The sequence below is a fragment of the Stegodyphus dumicola genome, chromosome 7, assembly GCF_044657685.1.
Source record: "Stegodyphus dumicola isolate Sdum_Otavi_A_Nest chromosome 7, ASM4465768v1".
Classification (NCBI taxonomy): Eukaryota; Metazoa; Arthropoda; class Arachnida; order Araneae; family Eresidae; genus Stegodyphus; species Stegodyphus dumicola.
The window spans coordinates 80,914,714-80,940,670 of record NC_140774.1 but is presented as its reverse complement, the minus strand read 5'-3'; the positions used below and the strand labels follow the sequence as shown (position 1 = coordinate 80,940,670).

Sequence of the window (25,957 nt, the reverse complement as noted above, 5' to 3'; positions counted from 1 at the left end):
TGTAACGTGAAATTAAAAAGTAAGGTAACACAACTGAACGTGTTTAGTCTAAGGTTTATGTAAAGCTGAAAAGAAATACATACCACGTTTTACGATCTGAACAAAATTTCTCAATACAATAACAGTACAATATTTAGTCGAGAAATGCCTCCTCTCTTTTTACCGATTTTTCCTTTCAAAATTGAGAGAGGAAAACTGCTACTTGTATCATTTTTAAGGGAAAAGGGGATTTCAGGGAACAAAAAATATTAAAAAGCATATATAAAGAGCTCTATTAATAATTTTTACAATAATCATCATTTTTACATTGTATACTGCTATGCATTCTTTGGGTAACGGTAAAATTTCTTGTTAAGTTCTGCCTTTATATTATGTATAAGTTCTGCCTTTATATTATGTTTAAGTTCTGTCTTTATATTGTATATCTATTTTCTCGTTTTTTATCTCCATTTGATGAAAGGTCTTGAAACGCATATGCATGCCAATCTACGAAAATTCAACGGACAATTATTCTTACGAGGGAGTCCACTGCTTGAATAGAAGAATTAAGTTTAAATTATGTAAGCAAATGAGAAGATTCCAAATAATACATTATAATATATACGCGAAGGGAAGTAACATGAGTAAATGTAGTACCAAATTTTTACTAAATAACCAAAATTAATTATAATAGAAAAATCTCGAATCACTTCATGACACAACATCAACCTGATGTTAATAATCTGTTTCACTTAAAATAAAATTACACTTTTCCAAAACGATGGTAACACCGAATAAGCGGAAAAAAAAAGGAAAATCACCTACAACATTATAAGCTATACTTTTATATTTTGCAAGGGAAACTAGTTAAGTAAATATCCATCCATAGTGTACTCTCAGATATAAATCTCTGTTCAGAAGATTTTTTATTCTCTACGTTCATTAACTCTAGTTAATGAAAAATAAATTAAAACCTGCGACCTATTAAATTAATTGAAAGTTGTTAAGCTACCATTATCAGCAAGAACTTCAATGATTTATAAAAACATTTTGCTATGCTTCTCAAATAAGGTTTTGTTGTTTCATGAATAAATTTAATAGCACCGGTCACTAATGATAATGATGATATTTTCAAGAAAAGTGTACCTGAAACTGGAAACTTATGGGTTTTTTTTTTTTTTTTTTTTTTTTTTTTTTTTTTTAACTTCACATTTTTATCAAGTTTTTTTTCCTTTTTTAATAAATGCACAAATGATTAAATTACAATAATATTCATATTCATTAAACGTTTCTCTTCATTTTAATGCCGCAACAGAAATATTAACCTTGAAATTCTTTCACAATCAATCTTTTAATAAATCTCGAGAATTCCCAAAGCGTGTATTTAGAATGTGCATAGTTGATTTTTAAATATATTTCTGATCCTACGCAAACATCTTCAAAATCGTATGAAACTGCACTAATAAAAATTCATATAAACTATATTTACAAAATCCGGAAATATTCATACAGAGCGAACATTGCCTTACAATGCGCTGAGATATACGGTCACAAAACTTCCAATGAAGCAAAGCATAGTAGACTGCAAAAACTAAATAGGCCGTTTCAACCAGGACAGTGGTTAGGGACGCTGACTGCCGAACCGAAGGATCAGGGTTCGAATCCAGGAGACGGAATGGATGTTTGTAAATGCATACTGTCTGTGCGGCATGGGGGCACTCTAAACATGCGGCGAGGTGAATGCTTCTTGGGAGTTTGATGGTAAGGGAAGACGGTTGAAATAGCCTCGGACCCGTCCCCCTGCGGTTCTCTTCACCAAATCGAGGGCGGCAGCAAGTCCAGCAAAGTCCTACTGTCACCAGTATGGTGCTCCAAGGCTCTTGCCAACGACAGGCGCAATCTTGCCAAGAGGAATTTCGTGGGTTTATTCTGATGCTACTGTTAGACAAGCGAGCCAAGTCACAACAACAACACTGAATTCTAAACTAGCACACCTTAAAAGGAAAAATAACAATAAAGATGATAACAAAGGTTTAAGCAGTTCAAAAGGTAGTTTCTTTGGTCAAGTTTGAGATGAAGAAAGACCAGCAGAAAATGAATGGAGATTTGAGGGACAGAACTGAATTTCTTCTTTGTTCTCTCCATATACAGTTCCGAAGCAATTGTCATCTTCACAGTCTGGGTAACTTACCAGTCTCCATACACAGGTGCAAGTAACTATACAATGGAAGGAATGGTATTGTTGGAAATAATGCATAGGCATCACAATAGACTTTACAGAAATGCAAATTACTTCAAGGCATATTATTATTTAGCAACAGATACTAATGAAATTTTTTCAGTTAGGAGGATTTTGGTACTTTTTGAATGATTTTGTTTTATTTAAGAACTTTCATCTATTTTTATAAACATTATTTTAAATGTTTTTGTTAGACAAAATGCTTTTAAGATGAACAAAATTTTTCTGGCGGTAATTTGTTTTAATTTCACTTTATTGAAGGAAAAGTACCTACAATTTTCAATGTTTTTACTCCAAATTTTTGTGTTTATTAGAATGTTTTTTATAACTTTAAGGATCGATTTTACAATTAATTAATTACCTTCCGAGAAAAAATAAAAAACATATTTATGAGTAAGAACATATTTGTGTGAAAAAAAATATGATTTCAATAACATTTTCATTTCCAATAGTTCTTCATTTCAGTATTTTGCAAAACCCACCCACGTTTCTATTACGTACATAATAATAAACATGCACAAAAACTATTAAATAACAGTCCATTTCTGTGTAAGTTTTAGGACTTTTCGAGTAATAGGTTTTATTGAAAGAAATGCAAAATGAGGAAGGGAATGCAATCTCTTAAAATGGTCATTAAAACAGTTACAATTTTGTAAACATTTCTGTTACTGAGTTTCAACGTATATATAATTAATATCTAAAATTAAACCTTTTAGTGAATGCTGACAAAAATTACAAGCTTTCATATGAAATTTTACCTGACCGAAAATATTGCTAAAAAGATCATAAAATGCAAGTAGACTTTTTCTGTACCTGCTTTTGTTTCGTAATACACGTTCAAAACAATTTAAATTTTTTTAAAAAAACATTTTAAATTCATATTAATAATATTAATCTGTTCTTTAATTCACTTTTTCAGAAAGTATAGTTATAAATTTCAGCAGACATAGAAACTTTCTCATTTAAAACTGTCCAGCAACATACGTGATTTCTTCTCTTCTCTTTAGCCATTTGTATATAATTTGTCTTCTTGATTAATTTAGGAGCACTTTAATTAATTAAGAGTAATTTAATAATTAATTTACCAGCACTACTTTCAATAACTTCATATCTCTCATTATGTCACCTTTTTCTGTTCATGTCTATCACATGTAACTTCTGTTTCTGAACAGGCATAAAAAAGCGACTGATAATACGCACAGAAATATTTGCTGAGATGAGTAAAAAATAAAAAATGAAAAATAAACAGCCTGCACGTTCAAAAGTGGAATATTTTCCCCCTCGAACTTTACTCAGTTTTTAAAATCGGTTAGATTACGCATATAAACAGAGTTTGCTGATAGCTGCAGTCACATCTAATTATGTTCCTCGTCTTCTAATCTATAGTGACTTTCAACAAAAAACTGAGGCAACTGAGAAGTAAAAGAAAATACACACTAAATAAACTGGGTGTGGCATTTAAAGAACGGTCAAAATTTTTAAACGCCTTTTTATGCTACTTATTATCGTTAAATCGTTTCAAAATTTCTTCTCAGTGTTGTACAGTTATTAAAGTACATTTTAAACAGAAAACTGGGTTATTTCATTCATTTTGGAGTACAGCTTTCCTTAACCTAACAAATATGGCAGTTTCACATCAGCTGCCTTCGAGGTCTTTAGCACGTGTTAACTTGGCAATAGATGATCGATTTTACGCAAGGTGTGAAAAAGTGGTACAGATTTGAAGAAACTGAATAGAGGATCTAGAAGTAATCACAGCAAAAGAGTAAACTGCCGTAATTAGTTATGAAGGTGAATCGAAGATAAAAGGTTAGAGAAGTCCACTGGTTCGAAGTTAGAAATGTAAAAGAAAGTTATAGGTTGAGATTAGCAGTAAAGATAGGATCATTTTCAGAAAGCATACAGTTTGGAAGCCTAAACCTCAAGTGTGCGAAAATGAACATTACATTAAAATGTAATAACAAAAATGTTACTACTAATAAAAAATGAATGAAATAAAAAGCGTAAATAATTGTAGAATAAAGCAATAAATATTACAAAACAGCAGGTAAAGTATAAAATTTGGATTACTGTTTTAATTCCAAAAATCTTTGATTATTTCAAAATAAAGTGCTTAGCACTTTTGACACCTGAAGTTTGAATTCAGCACCATCTCTACTCCAGTCTTAAAAGTTCTACGCCATTATGTTTCGCTATGCTAAAAAGTTCAACGGTTAGAAGGGAAAGGTTCGGCGTGACCTTCGCAGATAGTTTCAATGGGTTTGTTTTTGATGGTAAAACGAGAAACAATCACTGTGTGTACAAATTCATTTTAAATTTAGCTCATCCCGTTCTTTGAACATATTGAAGAAGAGAAAACTACGCATTATATTTTTAATTTTGAAAATATTCGCACTAAAAAGCTACGGGACACGTATATTATTGCATGCATAAATTTTTAATAATTTTACAAAAAGCAACATATCTAAATGTTAATTTTCATCAACTTTATGCAGTCGGAGTCTACTGCGTGGCCGTAACAAGGTTAATCACAGTATTATTAACAATGGATTTACTGGCGGATATATTTTTATGCGAATTTCTGATACTGGCACAGTGCAATTGAAGACTTTTAGGAGCGTACAACAAACACAGATTTGCTGCCTCTTATTAACGGGTACAGGAATCTGATAAGACTTGTCATATATTTTAATTCGTATTAATTTACATTAGATTTAAATTTTATATTTTAATATTCTCGCTACTTATGTATTATATTAAAATTTACAGACCTCCCCTACAATAAGAAAAATAAATTTCATTTTTTTTTTAAATGGTATTTTACATTTTATATCTATATTATTCTATTAGCAACACTCTTCTCAATAGAATTAAAAATAAATATAAATAATGTTGGAAGTAACTAGAACTTATTATTCCACGGTGCCCTTCAAAATGATTGGTTAAGCAATATATAATGTGCAACCCGTGGCTTTAACATACATCTTACTCTTCCCATTGCAAGAAGTTTTCATCACGCAAAAAGCAATACTGAAGAGATGGCAACACTGCAAATATAGTCATACATCATGAAAACTGGAATTACGAATTCTTAAACAGAGCGGCGAGTGAAAGAAAACTGTACATATATATTTCTCATCCATAGCAGAATAATCATCTAAGTACTGTCCCATTGCCATAAAAACGCAAAACCTGCATTAATAATTATATGTTACTTTATGAACTCACTCTGCAAATTACAGTTGGGGGAAAAATTAAATTCTTCAGCAAAGTACTCCATAATGGGCAGCACAGTCTACACATAGGTTAGGTACATTTTAGGAAAACAAATACTTCTTGGAGGAGCAGAAAGAGTGAAGAGCATTAAATGGAAGCGGTTTCTATTTCCTTCAAATTTTCTTTGCGGGCGTGATTTTTTTTTCTATTAATATCCGATTTATGCCTGACTGCTGCATAATCGTTACCAAATGACTATGAATACGTTCGCATTACATTATTCCGTCTGCCTGCTGTAATATTTTACTCTTTTTTTCTGCCCATTTTTGTCACGAATGAGTTTTAAATTTCTCATCGAATTAAAATTTTTTTAAGAATCCGAAGAATGAAATGAAAAATCAGAGCAGTATACATTTTCACGCACGTCAGCTACTTCATTCTATGAAAGACGTCAAAAACTACTGGTGGGCGGATTATAAATCTAATTATACAGAAAATTTAAATCTCGATATATAAAGCCTTACGGTCATTATTATTTAAATTAACCATCTATTTATGATTTCAGCCTTTACTATAACTTCTGCTTTTCGTTTCCACAGAATGTAAATAAAGTTAGGTAGTATTTCAATTTAGGTTTTGGGATTAAAAGGCAGTGCTTCTGGAACGTTTAGTTCCCGCCAGCTCTGAGAAGTTGTAATTATTCGGCTTTGCCTTATCGCTGTCGTCGTTTAAATTTGGCATTCTTCTTAGAATCACTGAGCCAACTTAGATTAAAATTTGTCTAGCCTCTGACTACTATTTCCACGTTTTAAACTGAAATCGATGTTCCTTCAACTGCATCACCACGAGCTGTGGTTCATTTTATTAGCACAAGAACGTGCATGTATGTTCTAAATTCTGTTAAATAAAAAGGTTTATGTAAACTTTATGTTTGTGATTACTTTTAGATACAGCGATAATTCCCTTCACGTCTGTTAAAGAGGTTTTTGGACTATTTAACTTTTATTAGATTAAGGAAAACCCCGTAAAGCAAAAATAAATAATTTTATAAAGAAGATAAGCAAGCAAACAAACAAAAAAAGAGAGACACATTATTATAAAAGGGAGAGATTAAGCAACGGCTGATTTCAGTAAATATTATGATATTATGTTGCTGCTTCAAATGGCCGGATAACTTAATGCATTCCGACTAATAGTGATCGGTCCTTTAGCCATATCATCGCCAAGAACGTTGCCCAGAATTTCAGCACATGGGGAAATTACACAGTCTTCCAAATTTGGATGGAAAACACTCCAACGGACGGGTCCGAAGGTCTACCATCCCTCTTTCCCTACAATCAAATCTCTCGCAGTGACTTCCGATTTGGCAGGTTTTGAAACTTCCTCCATGCCGCACAGAGACTTCACACATCCAAGCCTTGTCCAGGATCTGAGACCGGCAGCCAACATCGTCAACAATCAGGGCAGTTTTAAAATAAATATAAAATAATCAACTGAAAATATAAAATAATGAAGGTACTGACATTTGATTGATACTTGCTATACACAAGTATCATACGATAGTTAACTTACTATTAGAAGTAAAAATTTTTCAATGCGTTTCTTGTCATTATCAAAATTCATCAATTTTTTTTTTTTTCAGATTGGGATAATACATCGGAAAAAATAATATTAAATAAGATTATTACTGTTCATCAGTTAAAGATTTTTTTTAATTTTGCTTTTAGAAGCTTTAAATCAGGAAATAATGATTGAAGCATATATTCAGAACTAAAACGTCTTTTCTTCTCGGTAAGGAAGGGAGGAGGACCTATATTTATCAAAATTAGGTATTTTTTTCGTGTATCACCAAATACAATTTTAGGACACCAAGATGACGTCACCTGAACTAAAATCATATAGAAGTCAAGTTCTGAATGATTTCCGTTTAAGTGCTGAGATTTATTGTGAAATTTCTTCCATATTAAAATTTTCCTTTTTAAATAATTTTGAAAAAATAAAGCACTCTTATTTAATGTTATTTAAACTCTCAACAAAGCACGCAGTTATAAACTTAAAAATCAATCATCTTATAAAGATGATGATAGCAGAATGAAATACATTGGTGTGCAAAAATTAAGGACGAGACGGTTTTTTCAATATAACTTTGTACAAAAGCTTTCCAAATCAACACATTTAATACCGTAAGATCCCCAATACGTAAGGACATGAGTAATGTAAGCAACACTTACTAAAAGAGAAATCAGAGGGATAAAAAGAAGCTTTATTGAAAAAATAGCATGGAGCGCAATGCGACTGAAAGCCGAAACATCCCTGTGATGGGTGTCCAGCAAGAAACATCCGGTCTTTAATAGGGGATATGATCTCCCCTGACTGCTAGGCAGGTTTCACAGCGTCTGCCATGCTGAGAATGAGGGTGTCAATGAGTTGTTGAGGCATTGCTGCCCATTCGTCTTGCAGCGCCAATCGAAGCTCCGGAATCGTTACTGGTGGTAAGGTACGAGCTGCCAAGCGTCTGCCTAGAAAATCCCATACATGCTCGATGGGATTGAGATCCAGAGATCGTGCCGGCCAATCCATACGTTCAATATCCTCACTCTCTAAGAGCTGTTCGGCAGCTACTGTGCGATGACATGGTGCATTGTCGTCCATGAAAAGGAACTGCGGACCCATAGCGCCTCTAAAAAGACGCACATATGGAAGAAGAATCTCGCTACAATAACGGGTCCCGTTGACTGAACCTGCGTCGAAGATGTGAAGGTCTGTACGACTACCAAGCATGATGCCTCCCCAAACGAGAACACCGCCACCTCCATACCTGTCCCTTTCAATGATGTTCGAGGGATGATTGCGGCTTCCCCGCTCTCTCCAGATGAGTATGCGATGAGAATCGCTACTCAGACTGAATCTGCTCTCATCTGTAAAGAGTACTCGTTCCCGTTCATTGTCTCTCCAATTCCGGTGTTCACGGCACCACAGAGAACGCCTTCTCCGATGGGCAGGCGTTAGAGGTACACACCGTACAGGGCGTCGTGCAAACAGACCACCACCGTGCAGTCTTCTGGCCACGGTAAAACGCGATATCGGTCGTCCAGTCACCTGTGTCGTGTGTCTAGCGATTTCTCCCGCTGTCTGCCGCCTGTTTCTTCTGGCCTGTAAGGTAATATACCGGTCATCTGCGGGTGTAGTTCCTCGTGGACGACCACTACTAAACCCCCGGATAGCTGTTCCTGTAGTTTGAAATTGTCTCCAAAGTCGTGAAACGATGCTGTGAGCAATTCCGAACTCTGCAGCCACACTTGTCACACTGCGGCCTTCCTCCAACTTCCCAATGATTCGACCTCGGGTAAAAGCATCCAGATGTCGTCTAACAGATTGATTATTCGCCATTTCTCGCTGAGGCAGCAACTCGGCGTGATTTTAACTGCTATACGGCGTGCAATCTCTTTGCCAGAAATACTGATCTTACACCGACAACATCCTTTATACTACTCAGACACTCCCCCATTACGTCTACCTGCATATCTGCGCATGTGCTACCGTACATCATCTTACTTAATCTCCTGATTGGTCTTTCTGTCCGCTCTGCCTCTTCGTTCAGCTGATATGCTAATTTTTCGACTTCGTCCTTAATTTTTGCACACCAGTGTACTTCTCATTATCCCTGATTGGACATTCGTTTTTCAGCATTGTAGCCAAAACGGTAATCTTAAAAAGGCATAAATTTGTTTATCGGTTAGATTATCAGTTGATAAACGAATTAGATATTATGTAATTTATTTAACGATACACGGAGTTGGAACGAGGAACTTATTTGGTTGTTATCAGCGTTAAGGATTCCGATAACCACTTCAGTTAATTTAAAATAACTGAAACTAGAAGATATTACAAATGCAGTAAAATAAATGTTTTAAGTTACTATTCAGCCTCACTACACTTGCTTTTTACAAAACGCGACCTTGTAATAAACGTTCTTGCACAAATAATATGAGATGTACAATTTTAACAGGAATATGTTACTAATTATCAGATAGTGAAAATGAAATTGAGTGTTGGAATAAAGTTAAAACAAGAAAAAATTCATTTAAAATGACCCAAGGCGAAGGAAATCTGAAACAACTGTCAAGAGTCAAAGCAATTGTAAGATGACTTATAATCGGGCCACTTGTTTCAGGCTCCAGGACTTCTGTCCAATTCTGCGTGTAGCAGTTGTAATAAACGATAGACATTTGCTTTGGCTAACATGATTAGGATGATAACGCCGGAACAAAAAGAGATTTATTGCAAAATGCTTGTCAAGATTCAAAACCAGTTACTGTGAAGTACCTGGAATGAATTTGAGAAGCCTGTTGTTTGCTAATAGCTTCCGTTGCCAAAGCTTTCGTAGGCACAGAGACTTTTAACGATATTTTCCTCAATGTAGCTGTCTCATTACCGAGAATGTTGCAAGAAAGAGGAGAAAGAGATACTGTAAATGGGAAAAACAGAAAGAACCTACGGAAGCCTGGGAAAGTCAAATCATATCTTTGTAAGGTCGCGATCAAACACATATCATTTAATTTGGACTCACAGTCAGCCTTCGCTTACCAATACACACCCTTGGTGACTGTTACAGCAAATATACGTCTCCAAAGCAACGTGCAGAGAAAGAGATAGTTGCAATGAATTAGCCTTCGACTATCAGAATGAGAGGATTACATTATGCAACGGTTAAACATTAAGGGAATCAGAGGTCAAATCTTGAAGGAATTTGGGAAAAGCTTTGAGTGGAACCTATACGAAATTACAATCCTTTACTTGAGCAGTCTACAAAGCAACCTGTAACATATTTAATTTTTGAAATAATTACCATTTCAAATCAATAGATAACCGCCATCCCTCACTATTCTTTATCTCAACAACAGTTACATATACCAGGATATTTTTATGTTAACTTCCTTTAAGAGGCATTTACAGTAACATAAGCATTTTTTTCTCAGTGACCCTAGACTTGCAACAACTATAAGAAAGAATTTATGATCTGCTAGACTGAAATCTAATTATGATCACACAAATAGTCAAAACGTCTGACAATTTCAACAACTTTTAGAATAAGGTGACCACATTTGAAAGTAACTAGTATTTCGAGGAATATGAATAAATAAATTTTTTCTGAACATCATCAATAATCATATTCTCTACACCGACCACCTCCACAGAAGATGCAAATCCAGAACCGTAGGTAGCCATTCTCGGATGGTTTCACTGCATTTCGCAAAGAAAATTATTAAACTTATTAGTACATATTTTAATGCCATAGTTATGTTTTGTTTCACTATATAGTTTTTTTTCTAACTATCACATTTGTACGGTATCGCCTGAATGTAATAACATCGCAGAGTAAATACACAGAATTGCAGTTTCATGTAAACTGTAATCGATGTAAGTGACTATCAAGACGGCAATAGTCAGTGATTTACATTTTAACTTGGCGAATTATTCGGCAGACACTGCGCCTTTGTGCTTAGCTTTCATGCATTAAAACTAATACCTGAAGAATCATATTAAAAGTTTTAATTTTTGATTATTTTTTAAATTCAACTCAGCCTCTTTTGAGCATCAGATACTCGAAGATTTCTAGCAGGAAACAAATGGAGCTTCAAAACTGCATATGGGCGCTCTCTTTCTTGTTCGCTATCAAGAGAAACCATGATGCCCTTTTTATGGGCATCAACGACCGCATAATGAAACGAGACCCCTGCCGGCCGGCAGGCCGCATCCGAGCAGCTTTCTTTCATTATGCAGGAATTCGAGACCAATTATTTTAGCTTCCAGCTCGGAAGAACATTTCGATACGCAGTCGCAAGGACACGGAAAGGATTGTCTCACTCCGCGCCCAACTGGAGACGGCAAAAGTGGCTTTCGAACGGCATCGTAGGGGGCATCGAAAACCGGGTCAGAATAATGGGCTTTGCTTGCACACCGCCTGCCGATATTGTGATCACAAACGGCAGCTTTCGTTAATGCTAAGGTAACTTCTTTAATCATTAGATACTTATGACTCGACTCTACTGCATTCCTAGATTTTGCAGTTTTTCGGCACTTTTTAAAAATTTAATCATGCTTTATGAGTTCTTCCGCACTTACATGATGAAACGAAAATAATATATTCGCGTTCCGGGCAATAGTCACTGACTGCAATGTTTACCTGAAAAACACTCCAATAGGATTACTTTTACGTTTTGATTCATTTCAAATAATAAAAAAATAGTAGTTTAAAAGAGTAATCGGGCAAAGCAGAGAAAATATAAAATCTCTGCTTAACCGAAATGGTGAAATAAATGAACACTCAGTACGCCCGAAAACCAGTCATTACAAATTTTTGTTAAATTATTTGTTTTTATCTTTTTGTACCTTTTTCCAAATAAGTTATCATAATACATTGTACGTAAAATCAGTAAACTATGAACTACCTGGCCTGGCGATGGCATTCAAGTACTTTTAGGTTCAATGATGAACTCTGTCAAATAAACTCCCGAGCTTAACTAAATGATGTTTTTCAAAGTGATTCAAAAACGGAATCACAATAAAAAAATGGAAACCTCAAAGAGTTTAATAAATTTTGAAACAAAATCTTCTAGAATATCTTTAGTGGATTTTTGCCATTCTGGTACGAATGGTGAAGAATATATAAAGATTTAAAAAAAAAAAAAAAAACTATAAAAAGAAAAGGACACTCCATGACCAGAACTGCGAGTTTCATAAAAATCTGTTCCTCCCTCTTCCCCCCCCCCGAAAAAAAAGAACCCCCTCCCGCTAGTTTTTAAGAAGAAAATTAAAAATGTAATTGAGAAATTTACATGTCACAAAAGAAAGCTCAAAAGACGATGGCATACCATACCAGAAATACTGAGTGGCTATTAATTAGAAGTATCATGGCACAGTAGATGAAGGTTATCTGCCTCAAATGAGATACCGTTAGTATTTTCCCGGAAAACTGCCTCGTATTCATGTTACACACGTGAAGAACATCAAAAAAGAATGTTCACCAAAACCAGAGTGAATGTGTACCAAGCGATCTTCTCACTCAACTTTCTTCAGAAAGTAAACGATTTCTTTTGGAAGTGGTTGACAATACAGAAAATTAATTAACATACTCTGTAACTTCTTTCTGTCTTCATACTTTTAATAAACATATGTCTGACAGTTATAAAAATATAAAACAATGACCTTCTTCATTTGTGGAAATCTAACCCTGTGTTCTCGGGCTATTTCCTTAGATTTTTAGTTTCATACTAAAAATCTAAGGAAACCCGAAATGCACAGCACTTTTTTCTACCCGAAATGCACAGCACTTTTTTAGAAATGGTTTTTAAGCATAAAACTGCAAATCTGGAAATTCTGGAAATCTAACCCTGTTTCTCGACGTATTTCCTTAATTTTTTTGTTTAATGCTAATTTGAATTACGCAGCACTTTTTTAGAAACGGGTTTTTCACGTTTTTTCTAGCACAGAAAAACTACAATTATCAAACAAATGAAGGTATTAAGAATAGGAAAATATGGCCATTACGGATTTTCTAAATTTGCGACATCCATTTTGTACCTGTGCCATCAATTCATTAAGGTGTTAATTTCGATACAAACTTCCATCATTGAGTGGGAATTATTTGAGCAGGTTATAATAAAAAGAAACCATGGTGATTTAAACTGAAACTACGATGATTCACACTAATAGGATTCAAATTACTTCACTTTACAATTCCATTTAATGGTTGTTGCATGATTTATGAATGATCAAAAGAAAACTGAAGATGTCATAAACATGAAAAATGGTGCGCTTACATGAAATTTCCACATTAATATTTTATTTAAATACAGTACAGTTTAAACATTAAAATAGAAATATTTCATTAAAATTTCATTAATACAATTCGCGGAAAACTAGCGAGAGGGGGTTATTAAATATTCGCAATTATAATAATTGAAAAAAATGCCACATCTTACAAAGGTCAAAATTTGTAAATAAGAATGACAAAATTAAATTAAATTAATACAGTATTTATTTACCACTTTCTTAAACAATATATATGATATAATAATGCCTTATCTTTTATTCATATGAAAAATTTAACCATTAAACTGAAAGATTCTCTTCCTTTTCCTTCTAAAACACGGCGTCTATTACTACTACTGCGTTTACAATGCGTTGCGTTTCAATTAATTGGCATCATTATCTTTCCTTGACGACTTTGACGGCTGCTCTTCCTGACATAAACCTATCTAAATAAGTTCATCTTTCTGACATAAGCTCATGCATGATATAAAAGAGTGCAATATTAAAATGTAGCAGTTTAAATCCATTCATTAGTGTTAAGAGCGAAACAAAACCCAACATAACTGCCGTGATTATGGATCCTGTTGGGTAAACTACAAAACGACTCAGAAATAACAAAATTTCTCTCTTCCCCCGATTCCTGCCCACCAGCGTCCGAGCGGTGAAGTAGCTGAACACTGGTAGTACGGTCCGGGATTCGAATCCCGGTGGACGGGCTGGTTGCACGGGCGTTTTCGTGGTTTTCCCCATCTGTAACGTGTATACTGGCCCGTTTCACTTATAAAGTCCTCCACGAAGCCATCCCAGATAGCCCTTTTGGACTTTGCCATAATTTAATTAATTTTACCAAACCTCTGATTCCTAGTAGCAAGTATTAATTAAGGAATACAGGTCTAAGTTTCAAATTATAATGCGCGCTCACCCTTTCCGTAACATCACTTCAGTGAAATGCCGCTTTAGAGAAATGTTTAATTTTCGTCGGTGTCCTCCTACAATGTTGAATAGCCTTTTAAAAAGTGAAAAAGGGTAATATTTTTACTTACAACTGCTCACGGCAGTCGCGGGGGGGGGAGAACAGATTTCTACTACTGGATTACCTATCCTGAATTTCACGAGATGTGATAATTTGAATACCAAATATCATCTATTTAAATAATATAGCTGTCATGAAAAGTTTATACGACTTAATTATTTCATATTGTATCATAAAAAATATAATATTCAGTAATTTTTTATTTGGTGTATCTTTTCTTTACACTGTATGTTCCTAAATTCTTATTATTTACACATACGAAATAATTAAAGATAATAACGAAGGGCAAATGATTTCAATAATTTTCGTTATAGTGAGGATTATGTGAATGTGAAGTACCTAAAAAAAGAAGGTAGATCATTACTTAAGGGACGTGTGGGCTGAAATTTGGCCCTTTATCACCAATCTTGTAACAATTCATATTGTTATTTTTACCGCTTGTCTTCTTTCAGACCCACTCCCCAGACAAAAAAAAATCATTTCTATATCTCGATGGATATTCATATATGCCGATGGAATGTCATTTACTGGCGCTTTGCTCCATGGTATAAGAAGGAGGAAAAAAGCACTCTCTTTTGTTATTAATTTTTTTTTCCCCCAGTTATTCAAGTCACGTAACCAGTTTCACTGTTTCAAAGGGAAGCACTTTTCAAATACATCCATGCTTTGGTATTTTACAGAAGTCTGCACGTTGATTTTTATCATGTTCGTACAAATTTCATACTTAAGTTGAGAATTTGATTTGTATAGAGTCGAGTTTTCATATTAAATTTCATAAATTAATATGATTGAGTAAATATAATTTCGTAATATTTTTACCTGAAATTTTGAAGTCAATATCCATAAAATTTGTAAGATACTACATTTTCATACAAAAAAGAAATGATACTTAAAAAAATACAAGCATGCAATAAATTATTTGTCCGTGTGATTTGCGAGACTGTGAGATAATTATTTATTCGAAACAGCAGATGAAGAATAATAAATCAAAATCAATAGCCGAAAATGTTTAATGTGTTCGTAACAAATTTACAAATAAACTTAAATGTCGCGAAAATCGATCAAGTGATTCTGTTTTGTTTTAATCAATCACTTCAGAACAGAGACATTAATTCCAATGGATGTCGTTCGTTTGAGCCCATCAGATGTCAGACAATTTCAAAACGAATTTTAGACAATGAGTTTCGAGAAGTCTGTGGTAGACAGATTCATCTCAATTCAACTCATAATGGAACTCCCTCTTTCTATAAAAAAAGGCTTGTCTACCGCTCTGTCTCTACTTGCATAGTATGTATGTGTATAAGAATTTGAATGTTAATATGCATTACGTAGTAAAACATACTTAAAAAAAAGCTAATCGAAAAAAAATGTTATCGAGGAAATCATAAGAAACAAAAAATAATCTTTGATATTAGAATTTACGTCACAGCGTATATGATGATCTATCAGTTCTCTATGTCAATATTATTTTATATTATGTAAAACACTGAATATGCCACTATATTATTCTGATATGAAAAGCCATTTAAAATATACTTAAGCACACTTTATTATACTGAATAATAATAGAAATTATACCAATCCAAATTTTCAGATAATATGTTCCAAGGCTATTTAATTTAAAGACTCGAAAGCGAAGCAACATAATTCTGACATATATTAGTTTAACTGATTATGGCAAAATACACAAAGACTATCTCTATAGAGGGTCGTGGGGCTTCTTATGGAAAATCACGTAAACAGTTATGCAACCAGTCATTCACAGAGAATCGAATCCCGAGTCGAAACAGCAATATTCAGCCTTTCGGCCACTCTAACCCGTATTAAGGGTCAACTATTCTCTAATAAATTCCATTTCGGTATAGTTTTGCAAGATACAAAGCGTCTGTAATGCCTACCAAATAAATATTCATTTTACATAGGATGCCAAATGGCGTTCCCTAAACAATCTACAGGCAACAGAATTAAAAGATGGTGAGGTATTAAAAGATTTCTGAAGTTATAGGTAAAATTAGATAATGAAAAGTCGTAATTACCTAATTAATTACGTTTAAAGCAAGTAAAAATTACTTATACAATTTTGCAAATTTTTGCTGGTCAAAATATTGTAAAGTAAAATTATTTTATTAAAAATAATCACAGAAACCATTAAGATGCGGCTTTTAATCTACAGCTCAACTTGCTTACTTTAAAAAACGAACCTAACTCCAGTGAATGGGAGTTATATTCTTTGTGTTAAGTTACATTCCATTCAATCCAAGTTTAGAAAGTTACTTTCACATGTGACTGCATCAAAAGAAAATATATTTTTATTTATAAATTTAATTATATTTTTTGTTCAATCACGAAATACGTTTGGCTTCTGAAAAATTTCTAAAAATCAAATACGTATCTCAAATTGCATTTTTAATACACATTAGGAGAATATACTAACAGTTCCACGCAACAAACAGCAGTCGGCATATTTATACTATCTGACATCAGCTGACAATTGCCGGTACACTTCAGATGACGAACTGAAGAAATAATTATATTTGACAGATCGGCAGTTAAATACTCTGTACATTTCGTTTGTGTTAATAAAAATTAGATTATTAATTAATAAGTTAATAAAATAATTTTAATCTGATAACACAGTTAACTATGACTCAATAATTATAATGCTACCAAAAATTATTACGCTGAATTATGCCCGCACAACAATGAAATAGTATACATATTACAAAATTACCACATGGAAAACATAAGCACATAAACATAAACATAAGCACCACTATGGATGTAAACAGGAGGTTACTGAAACGACAAGTTATTCACGTTCCACAAAGGAAGGGGAAAAAAAAAGAAGCAAATAAATATAGATAACTATAAATATAAGATAACTCAATCATGAAAAGTACGAACTATTAAAGGAATTCTTAAACGTCACACTACCTTCTGCTTTAAAACACTCTACACCAGGGGTTCTCAACCCTTTTTGTCCCATGCACCCCTTGCATCATCGCTAGAAAATCATTCCCACCTTCTTTCCAAAATTAATATATATATATATATATATATATTTACATAGATTTAGATTTTTTTAACGTTTTATAAATTAAACAAAAAGTGTTAAAAATGTTGATAAATACCAAACAAGTGAATAAAATTAGTTATTTATATTCGTAAACTAAAACTAAATACTTGACAAGTAAATAAAAGGCATTCCCGCCTGAAACTATGAAATTCTCACCCAATAGAGAACACCTGTTCTATACAAAATAAACAAAGTTTGGTATAAAAACACTGTTTACTTTAATTCTGAATTCGCACGGTAACTACACGATTATAAAGGGCTATTTTATTCGGTCGTGTTAATAGTTTACTTCTGATCATAGGGAGAAGGCGGCAATTCTAGCATTGAGAAATTGCATTAGCTAACCTCCTTCCTAATCTTATTAACAGCCTATTATTGATCCGAAGCTCTATCTATAATGTAAAATATTCAACTACCACACATTTCGTGTGTTGTATTGTATACTATATTCTTACAATAAATATACAGAAAATAAACACCACTATGAATGAGAAATACTAGAACTCTGGGCTGTATAGTTTAGCAATACTTTAATTCTCATTTTCTTCAACAAAAATTATCAATATGTCAATACTTTTCTCAATATTATCTCATAATATGCACAAGACGCACCATCGAATACTCATATTTAACATAAAAAAAATAAAAAGGCTTTCAGAATGTATCTGCGTACATGGATGTAAATTTATCTGTCCCTTCATAGGAGGTAACGGTGGCCGCCTATTAGGTGCCTCTATAATAAAAGTCACCATTTCTGGCCTTAGTAGTGGCCAATGCCGTTATAGGCAAATGCCCGCCATTTGTTAAAAAAAAAAATTCTACACGAACAAATGATAAAATATATTAATACTTATACATCTTTATGACATACACAAACTTTTCAATTTTATGATATTTCTATGCAAATCTAAAAAACCTCCAAAACGTTTTCGGAATATTTAATAATATGCACATGTTACTCATATTTCAAATGCATCATCATAATTCAAATACTGAATTTCTATTTGAAAAACTGAATACGTATTCATATTTCAAATACATCATCTTAAAAAGGTCTCCCGTCTAAATGTCCAAATTTCATCCATATTAATTTCAACATTGATTCTGTTACGATAATTTTTTTAAAATTTTGCCAAATACATTTCACACAAACCTATTCCTTCAAACATAAAAATAGTCGTTCCGTAATGAAATATGCATTTTACAATCTTTCACACATATCTTCCATCAGATTTCACATTCTTGAGAAGAATGTAAGCGAAATTTTAAGGTCACGTTACACCTAAAACACCTAGTTTAAATTAAGGTCCTTTTTCTACAAAACACGGCATCAGAAGAAAGCAATGGGAAAAAATTATCGACGATTTCATCAATACGCACTCAAGTGACGCCAAATATATCAGTTAAGGTGGAACTTCCATTTATTCGAAATAACTAAGACTACAGCTCATCCGAATAATCGAGAAATCTGGATAATTCCTTGTTTCAGTACATCAAATTATTATGTACTCTTCTATTATCGAGATCGGATTCAGAAAGGTATGTATGTAACATGCATCTATGGATAGATATGCTCATGAATGCATGATGTATGTATGTGCCAACAGATGCATGTCGGTGCATACACACACACACATACACATACGTGCATATTTAATACATTTCTGAATCCGGTCTTAATAACACAACAGTACCAATTACTGCAAGGAATTTTAATTCTTCATCCATTCTGCTTGTTTTTCAACAACGATACTACAGTTACAAAGAATATGCCCTAAATAAATTTAAAAAAAAAAAAAAAAAATTAAATGAAAAAGAAGAAGAGAATAAATAATCTTTCGACAAAACTGAAATTATACTTAGTTTGCTTCAGCACTTTTACTTCAAAAACAGATAATACTTTTCTCAAGAATTTAGGCGCGGTGTCTAGCAAGATCCTTTCCAGAAGAGAAAATGCTACCACGTTTGCTCAGATTTTAGATAAACATATAACTAAATAATGGTTCATGGAGTAAACAAAGATAAGTCTACCATCGTATGTAATTGCTTTTATATAACCGTTTACATGCAACATATCTTCTAAATGGCATGTGATGACACGTTATTGACATACTGAATTAAACAACCTAAGTATTAAGGACTGTTTATCGACTTGCAATAAATTATTTTTTTTTATTTTGAACCAATAAACATGACGTACACAATCCCCTGATTTAATTCGGACTTCTTAAAAAATGCCTACTCCACTGTTTTATCTTTTCGCAAGATTTAAATAAAGTAAAAATATTAACACAGATTTACCGCAAACTTCCTCGGGTGGAAGGAATAAAAGATATTCGAATAAACTGGAATCCGGATAACCAGAGATGTAATCCACTGCATCAATGTGAAAAATTGGGATAGACGAACGATTATAGCTAAATGTTTTATTTTAGTTCAACATTAATTCGCGAGGTCCCTGCCATCATAAATATCTATAATTTTATGTAAGCTTAGGATCTCAACCAGCTGCTTATCCAGAGTTTTAATTATGCTTGTAAATTTATAACATCTCTGAAACATCCTCCTGTACAGAATGCAGGTGCCTGTAGAGAATGAACTTCCAAAGCACAGCATGATATTTAATTTTTTAAATAAAACATTTTATAAATTTTTATGCGGTAAGAAAACATAAAAAAATTAGAGACTTGCACTGTACAAAACGAATCATCTAATTTTCGATTCATAACCTGCGGCTTCGCGAATCCTTGCATCAATACACAAAACTTCCCATTTATATAAAAAGACTTCTCACACAAAATAAGAACTAAAACAGGTTTATCAATTGCATAAGATAAATAAAATTTAATTTATTTCAATTTTTTATATAATTAAATTTGTATCAGTAACTCTTATCAATAATGAAAACATACATCGTTTCCTCCTAAGTTTAACCTACTGGAGAAAACGCTTCTATTATATTTTACGCATATTTCTCTGGAAAAAGCGGAATTATTATCAAGTCTATTTTAATGTTTCAAAAATTTCAAATCATTCTAGAATAAAAAATTTTTACCACAAAATTAAGGTAATTTGCAATAATAAGGCTGTGAATTACTTTATAGTACGGATACGTCGTTACAGAAAATTTTAAAAAGAAGAATTCTATCCAATTTATTTAATTTCTGTCGCTGAATCGAATCTCTCTCTTCTTAGTCGGTGTGAGAAATTTCTCTCCTGATCAGAGCATATCAGAACGGTAATGACACATCGCGGGGCCTTCTCCCTAATCATTCCGGTTCCCGTTCGGTACGGATGGGCCGTCGGTTTTATGCCGCCTGGCAATCGGTAGAAGACCCGATGGGCATACCGGCAACACAGCTTACACGAACATGACTACTCTAGCGATCGTTCTGTAGTGGATTGCCATTGGAATTATTTTCAGATTTAAAAATTATACCGAAATCACTTTCACATGAATTTGGACGATATGCTTTAAATCCCCACATGCCAAATAGGTGATTTAATACCGTAACGCCACATGAAATTTTCATAGAACGCGCACAGACATGCCCGATCCCATTCGTACATACAAAAATGAATTCTATATTGGAACTGCATGCTACTCACGGATGATGTGCAGCGACGACCATGAAGTCCTCCCAAGTGGAAGTCAGCGAAAGCACAAATCCAATAGCGAACGCTACATGGAAATTCACACAAACCTTCTTCGCCAACGTCTCAGCCTGTTATGCGGAGAAACGGCCTGAGGTTCGGGCCAACCCTCCGGACGAGCCTACTCGGAGAAAAGGGGAGGGGCCTGCGCATAAGACTCTTTCGTGTTTCTACCGCGCGGAGGATGGAGAGGAGAAGATTTCGGGATGAGTATCCCGTCTTTCTCTCCAGACTCAGCGAGGCTTGTTCGCTCATAACCTTATCGTGGAGAAATTCTGTTATTGGCTGTAACTATCCAGTTTATTTGAAGATGCAAAAGTATCTCTGAATCTAGATTCAGATACTCACGCAAGATACAACGCATTCCTTCAGAGAGCTGTTATATAGCATATATTCAGAGAAGATTTTAGAGCGGTGGAATCCTAAACTAACAAATTTTTCGATTTTGCTCCTTACTCTGTTTTATGATATGAAAACTTAAGTTATAACATAAATGCTTGAAGAAGAATTTAACACCGAAAGTTAAAAAAAAATATTAATAAAGTTAGAAAGTAGCAGAAAAGAATCACACAAATATTTCACTTTTTTTATGAATCAAAAATAGCAATTTATTACTGCTGACTCATAAAACTAAATTTTTTTGGTGTATAACATTAAAAGCTCAGGCGTTTCTTGCATCTATTTCTTGAAAGTAAGCGGTATAAAAAGAAAGATATCAAAATATTAAGAAAGGCTATTACTTATTTAAACAAATTCAATAAATAAATGAGTAAGTAAATGAAAAATAAAAACAGGCCAGCATATTTTACTTTATCACTACAAAACTTTATCATCAACACTGAATTTTATTTTTAATGCAGACACTAATGTACCCAAGAAGTAAAATTATTGGCATCAATTTATTAAAAGATATAAAGCATACACTTTATTTACGGCACTCATGAAATTTAATGAAATATTATGAATTATTTAAGACACTCATAGAAATAATATTGTTGTAAATGCTGTTAAGCCCACATTAAATGATTTTTTAAATATTTAACTATTATTCCTTTTAAATATTTTTTAAATATTTAACGGTGTATTCAGCAACACGCGTTTACGTTATTGAAGATAAATGATAAAAACGTGTCCATATGGGTTGAAGGCAATGCTATCGAGACAGAAAAGTAACACTTTTCTAAGGGGTTAAATTCAAGAAGATTCGTAAACTCCATGTTATTTAACTTGATTCCTAAAATCCGGCTTTTCAGACGTCAGGGATATATGGCTATTTTTATACAAAGAGTTTGTAAGGAATTCTCCCAACCTTACGCCGTGCCTTTGTGGTGTAAATGGAAAGCACGCCTCCTAGCAATCGGGAGGTCCAGATTCAGAATTCTGGCGAGGGCATTGCTGATTTTTCTTGTTTTTTGCTTCAAAATAAACCTAATGACTCTAGAACTGGCGCCCGAACTGCAGTGTGTGGTGGATGATTTATCGTCGCCTGGATATGACGACTGGGTCCCTCGTCCCCCAAGATAGGCAGAATGTAAGGAATTTTCTTCGTTCCTGACTGCCTGCTTTCACGATGTATTTGGAAGCACGTCCGGAAAGTCCAGAGTTCAAATCCCGGCAAAGGCATGGCTGATGTTTCCTGTTTCCTGCTCATAAATAAGTCGAAAAACTCTACATGTTCTTTGAGTTAATTTGCTAACAACTGAGAAGAGAATTTTTTTCCCTCTTGAAAATGCTTATTAGATTCCATTCAGATATGAGAAAAATCATTAAATTCTCCTAATGAAATCCTTTGAAGTATAAAGCATTGTTTTGTGAAACGCTTATGTATATTTATCGTTCATTTACGTTCAGTCTTTGGGAATCTATCGACTTTAAAAATTCCCCAGTTTAGCATAACAAATCTATTAAAATATTTGGCATCATACACTTGATCTCTAATCACTGTACATTAATTTCAGAAAACTGTCAAATAACCACAGTTCAAAAATGCACATACCTGCAATGAAATGAATATAAAAGAGTATCGTAAAGTTTTAGCTCGTAAAAATTTTTTATTTAACTCTCTACTTTACAACTAAATAGGTTAGACTGCACTACAGTTGGGGATTTAATGCCCATACAGGAATGAATAACATAGGAAATAATACGCTACAAATAAAATGAAACTAAATGATAATTACGATGCATATCTGGCAGACATGTGTAACTAAAATAACAAATTAAGATACTTCACTGCAGTCTGAAAAAAATACTTATGTTTCTATGCCTGTCTTCCATTTTACAAGGGAACAGCATGTCATTCATTTAGAGTTAGATGAGGGATAGTTCATTTAAATGTTTTTAAGACCCTGGTACATAAACAGCGAAGAACTTGACGCGTAAACAGCGAAGCACGTGAGGGGCATTTTCCCTAAAAAGGATATCTTTGGGGAAGAAATTTTGAAGACATTTATTTAACAGGAAAAATCATGAAAATTCAATGGAGACTACCCGTTATAAGAAATCGAACCCGAGACATATTATCAGTGTTTCCAGGGCTTACCCACTTATCACCAACACAGGCTCCTTTCATACTGGAGAGAACTAAACTTCATGAATGAGTACTGTAATAAGTTCGATAGAAAAACAAACTGTTTCTAAAAAAATAAAATAAAAAAAAAAAAAAAAAAAAAAAACCTGAAAGGTTTCAGATTTTAAATTACGTCCAAAGGAGCATTTTTTAACGTTTGTGTGTTACCTTTATTTATTAAATATCACGTTCTTTGCACTTAAACAATAAAATTCAGTTCAACAGCAATGTCGCAAAATAATTTTAATATGAGCCTATCTTCAAAATTTCCGATAACAGTTCCGCGCGCTGAAGATAAAAAAAAAGGTTCCCCCCCCCGTAGAGTGTTGCCATTGCTCGCTTTTAAATCGTTGAGTTTGTTGCTCTAAAATTCGTTAAAGTTTTACAAAATATTAAATCGATAATAAAACAAATTCCGAATTTCAAATTTGGGCTTTCAGATGCCCATATTCGCAATAGGATTACGTCATTTAAAATTGGATGGCTCTAAGTACCGCTGTTTTATCACAATGCGAGAAAAATACATATATTTATGGAGATTTAAAGTGGATCCTAAAGTTTTTTTTTTTTTTTTTTTTTTTTTTTTTTGTGTGTGTGTGTGTGTGTTCAGTCTGTACGTACACTCCTCACGGGAAAAAAAAGTGCAATCCTATATTTTTCGTACTATTGGGCAAAGTGACGAAATTTAATTTGCGTTTTTTATATCTCGAAAGCGCGACTGAGGATATGCATTAGATTTTTATAAGAAATGCACGGCACACTGTGTTTGCCATGAATTTAATACACAGTGTAGCTTATTATTTCTATTATTATTATTATCATCATTATTATTTAATTTTCAGGAATTTCAGTAATAATAATAAGAAGAAGAATGATTCATTAGATTCCTTACTGCAATACGCAGAGCGTAAAAAAGCACGGAAAACGTATAACTAACTGTCCTTCTGAGTTATTATCGCCTAAACAGTGTATAAAACAAAATAAAATAAAATAAAATTTGAAAGCTTTCGGATTTTATACTAAGCCCGAAGGGATTTAAAAAAAAAAAAAATATTTGCAGACTATTACGCATTTCGAGAGCATTTGGACTAACGTCTCTTTGGGCTAAAAATATTTAAAAACAGCATATCTTTAGAACTTAAGATAGACAATCTCGTTCGCTGGAGATAAAAATGTTTTATTCCGTACAGTGTTGTCACTGCTTGCTTTGAAATCGTTGAGTTTTTAAATGAAAAATTCTTTAAAGTTTTACAAAATATAAAATAGATAATAAAACAAAATCGAAATTCAAAATTCGGGCTTCCAAGTACTCATATTGCGGTGAAGGACTACATTATTCAAACTCGGATGTTTCTAGGTAGCGCTGTGTTTTCACGATGCATACACGAACATGCATACATTCATGCTGATTCTTCATTATTTAATTTCTTTAAATATACTCTGCGATAATATTTGTTGGCAACAATCTGGAAAGTTATTCAACCCTTTTAGTGATTCGACGCAAAATGCCGTTTCGAGACTAATAGCCCTTCTGGATTAACGCTCTTTTGGCTTAAAAAAAAAGAGAGAGATAGAGAGAAACATACCATATTAACTTCTTCATTTGCACCTTCAGTAATCAGATTAAACCAGCAAGACGGGATCAATAAACGTACAAAATAAATGAAAGTGAGAAATACTTGCTATCTGTTCCCTTGGATTCCAGATCGTCACCTGTGTTCAGCCCAGCATAAATGGTTACCTCCTAGAATGCGCGTTCATAAAAAATATCGAAATCCATTGTTTTAAACACAATAAAGTTAAAAATATTGTTGCGTGCGTACGGGTTCGTTACGAAATGAATGCACAAGTCTGATAAGAAATGAACAAAATTTATTATCATCACAAAAACAATAAATAAATAAATAAATAAATAAAAATAAAAATAAAGATAAATAAATAAAACAAAATGCTTACATTTCCTCAGATATTCGTACAATAGTGCAATATCGCAATATCTCTCAGAAGTTATCTTTTAACTACTCAAACGTTCAATAGAACTTAATTCAAAACAGCTAAAGAAAGCTAATACGCGAATTCGCTACAATCAACAAGAGCAGTTTTCTAAACAAACTCTTAAAACAACAACTAACTAACGAATTGAGAGGTTTCCATACCGCTTATATAAACTTTTTAAATGCGCGAGAATTTTCTGGTATTTTCTCGAAATCAAAAAGAGATATTAATTTATTAAATTTTAAATGCACGTGCTCTTGTATTTTAATTTTCCGGCTTAGCTTTCTTTTAATATTCGCCACGCGCTGCACTGAACGGGAATAAAACTATTTTATTTAAATAGCTAACATTAGATATTTACTAATATCAGATCCGTAACAA

General features: G+C 33.4%; 1 protein-coding gene across 4 annotated transcripts in view; it reads right to left on the bottom strand.

Annotated features, from left to right (window-relative positions):
• LOC118182611 (uncharacterized) overlaps positions 1–25,957 on the bottom strand; it is an 826,788-nt gene that overhangs the window by 161,155 nt on the left and 639,676 nt on the right. Inside the window, exon 1 of one of the 4 annotated variants that reach the window (XM_035351987.2) lies at positions 20,968–21,121. The exons of the other annotated variants lie outside the window; for them this stretch is intronic. Coding sequence (XP_035207878.1) covers positions 20,968–20,990 — 23 coding nt within the window. The 5' untranslated portion in view covers positions 20,991–21,121. Of the gene's footprint in view, positions 1–20,967; positions 21,122–25,957 lie in introns of those variants that run through there. 4 annotated transcript variants of the gene reach the window in all.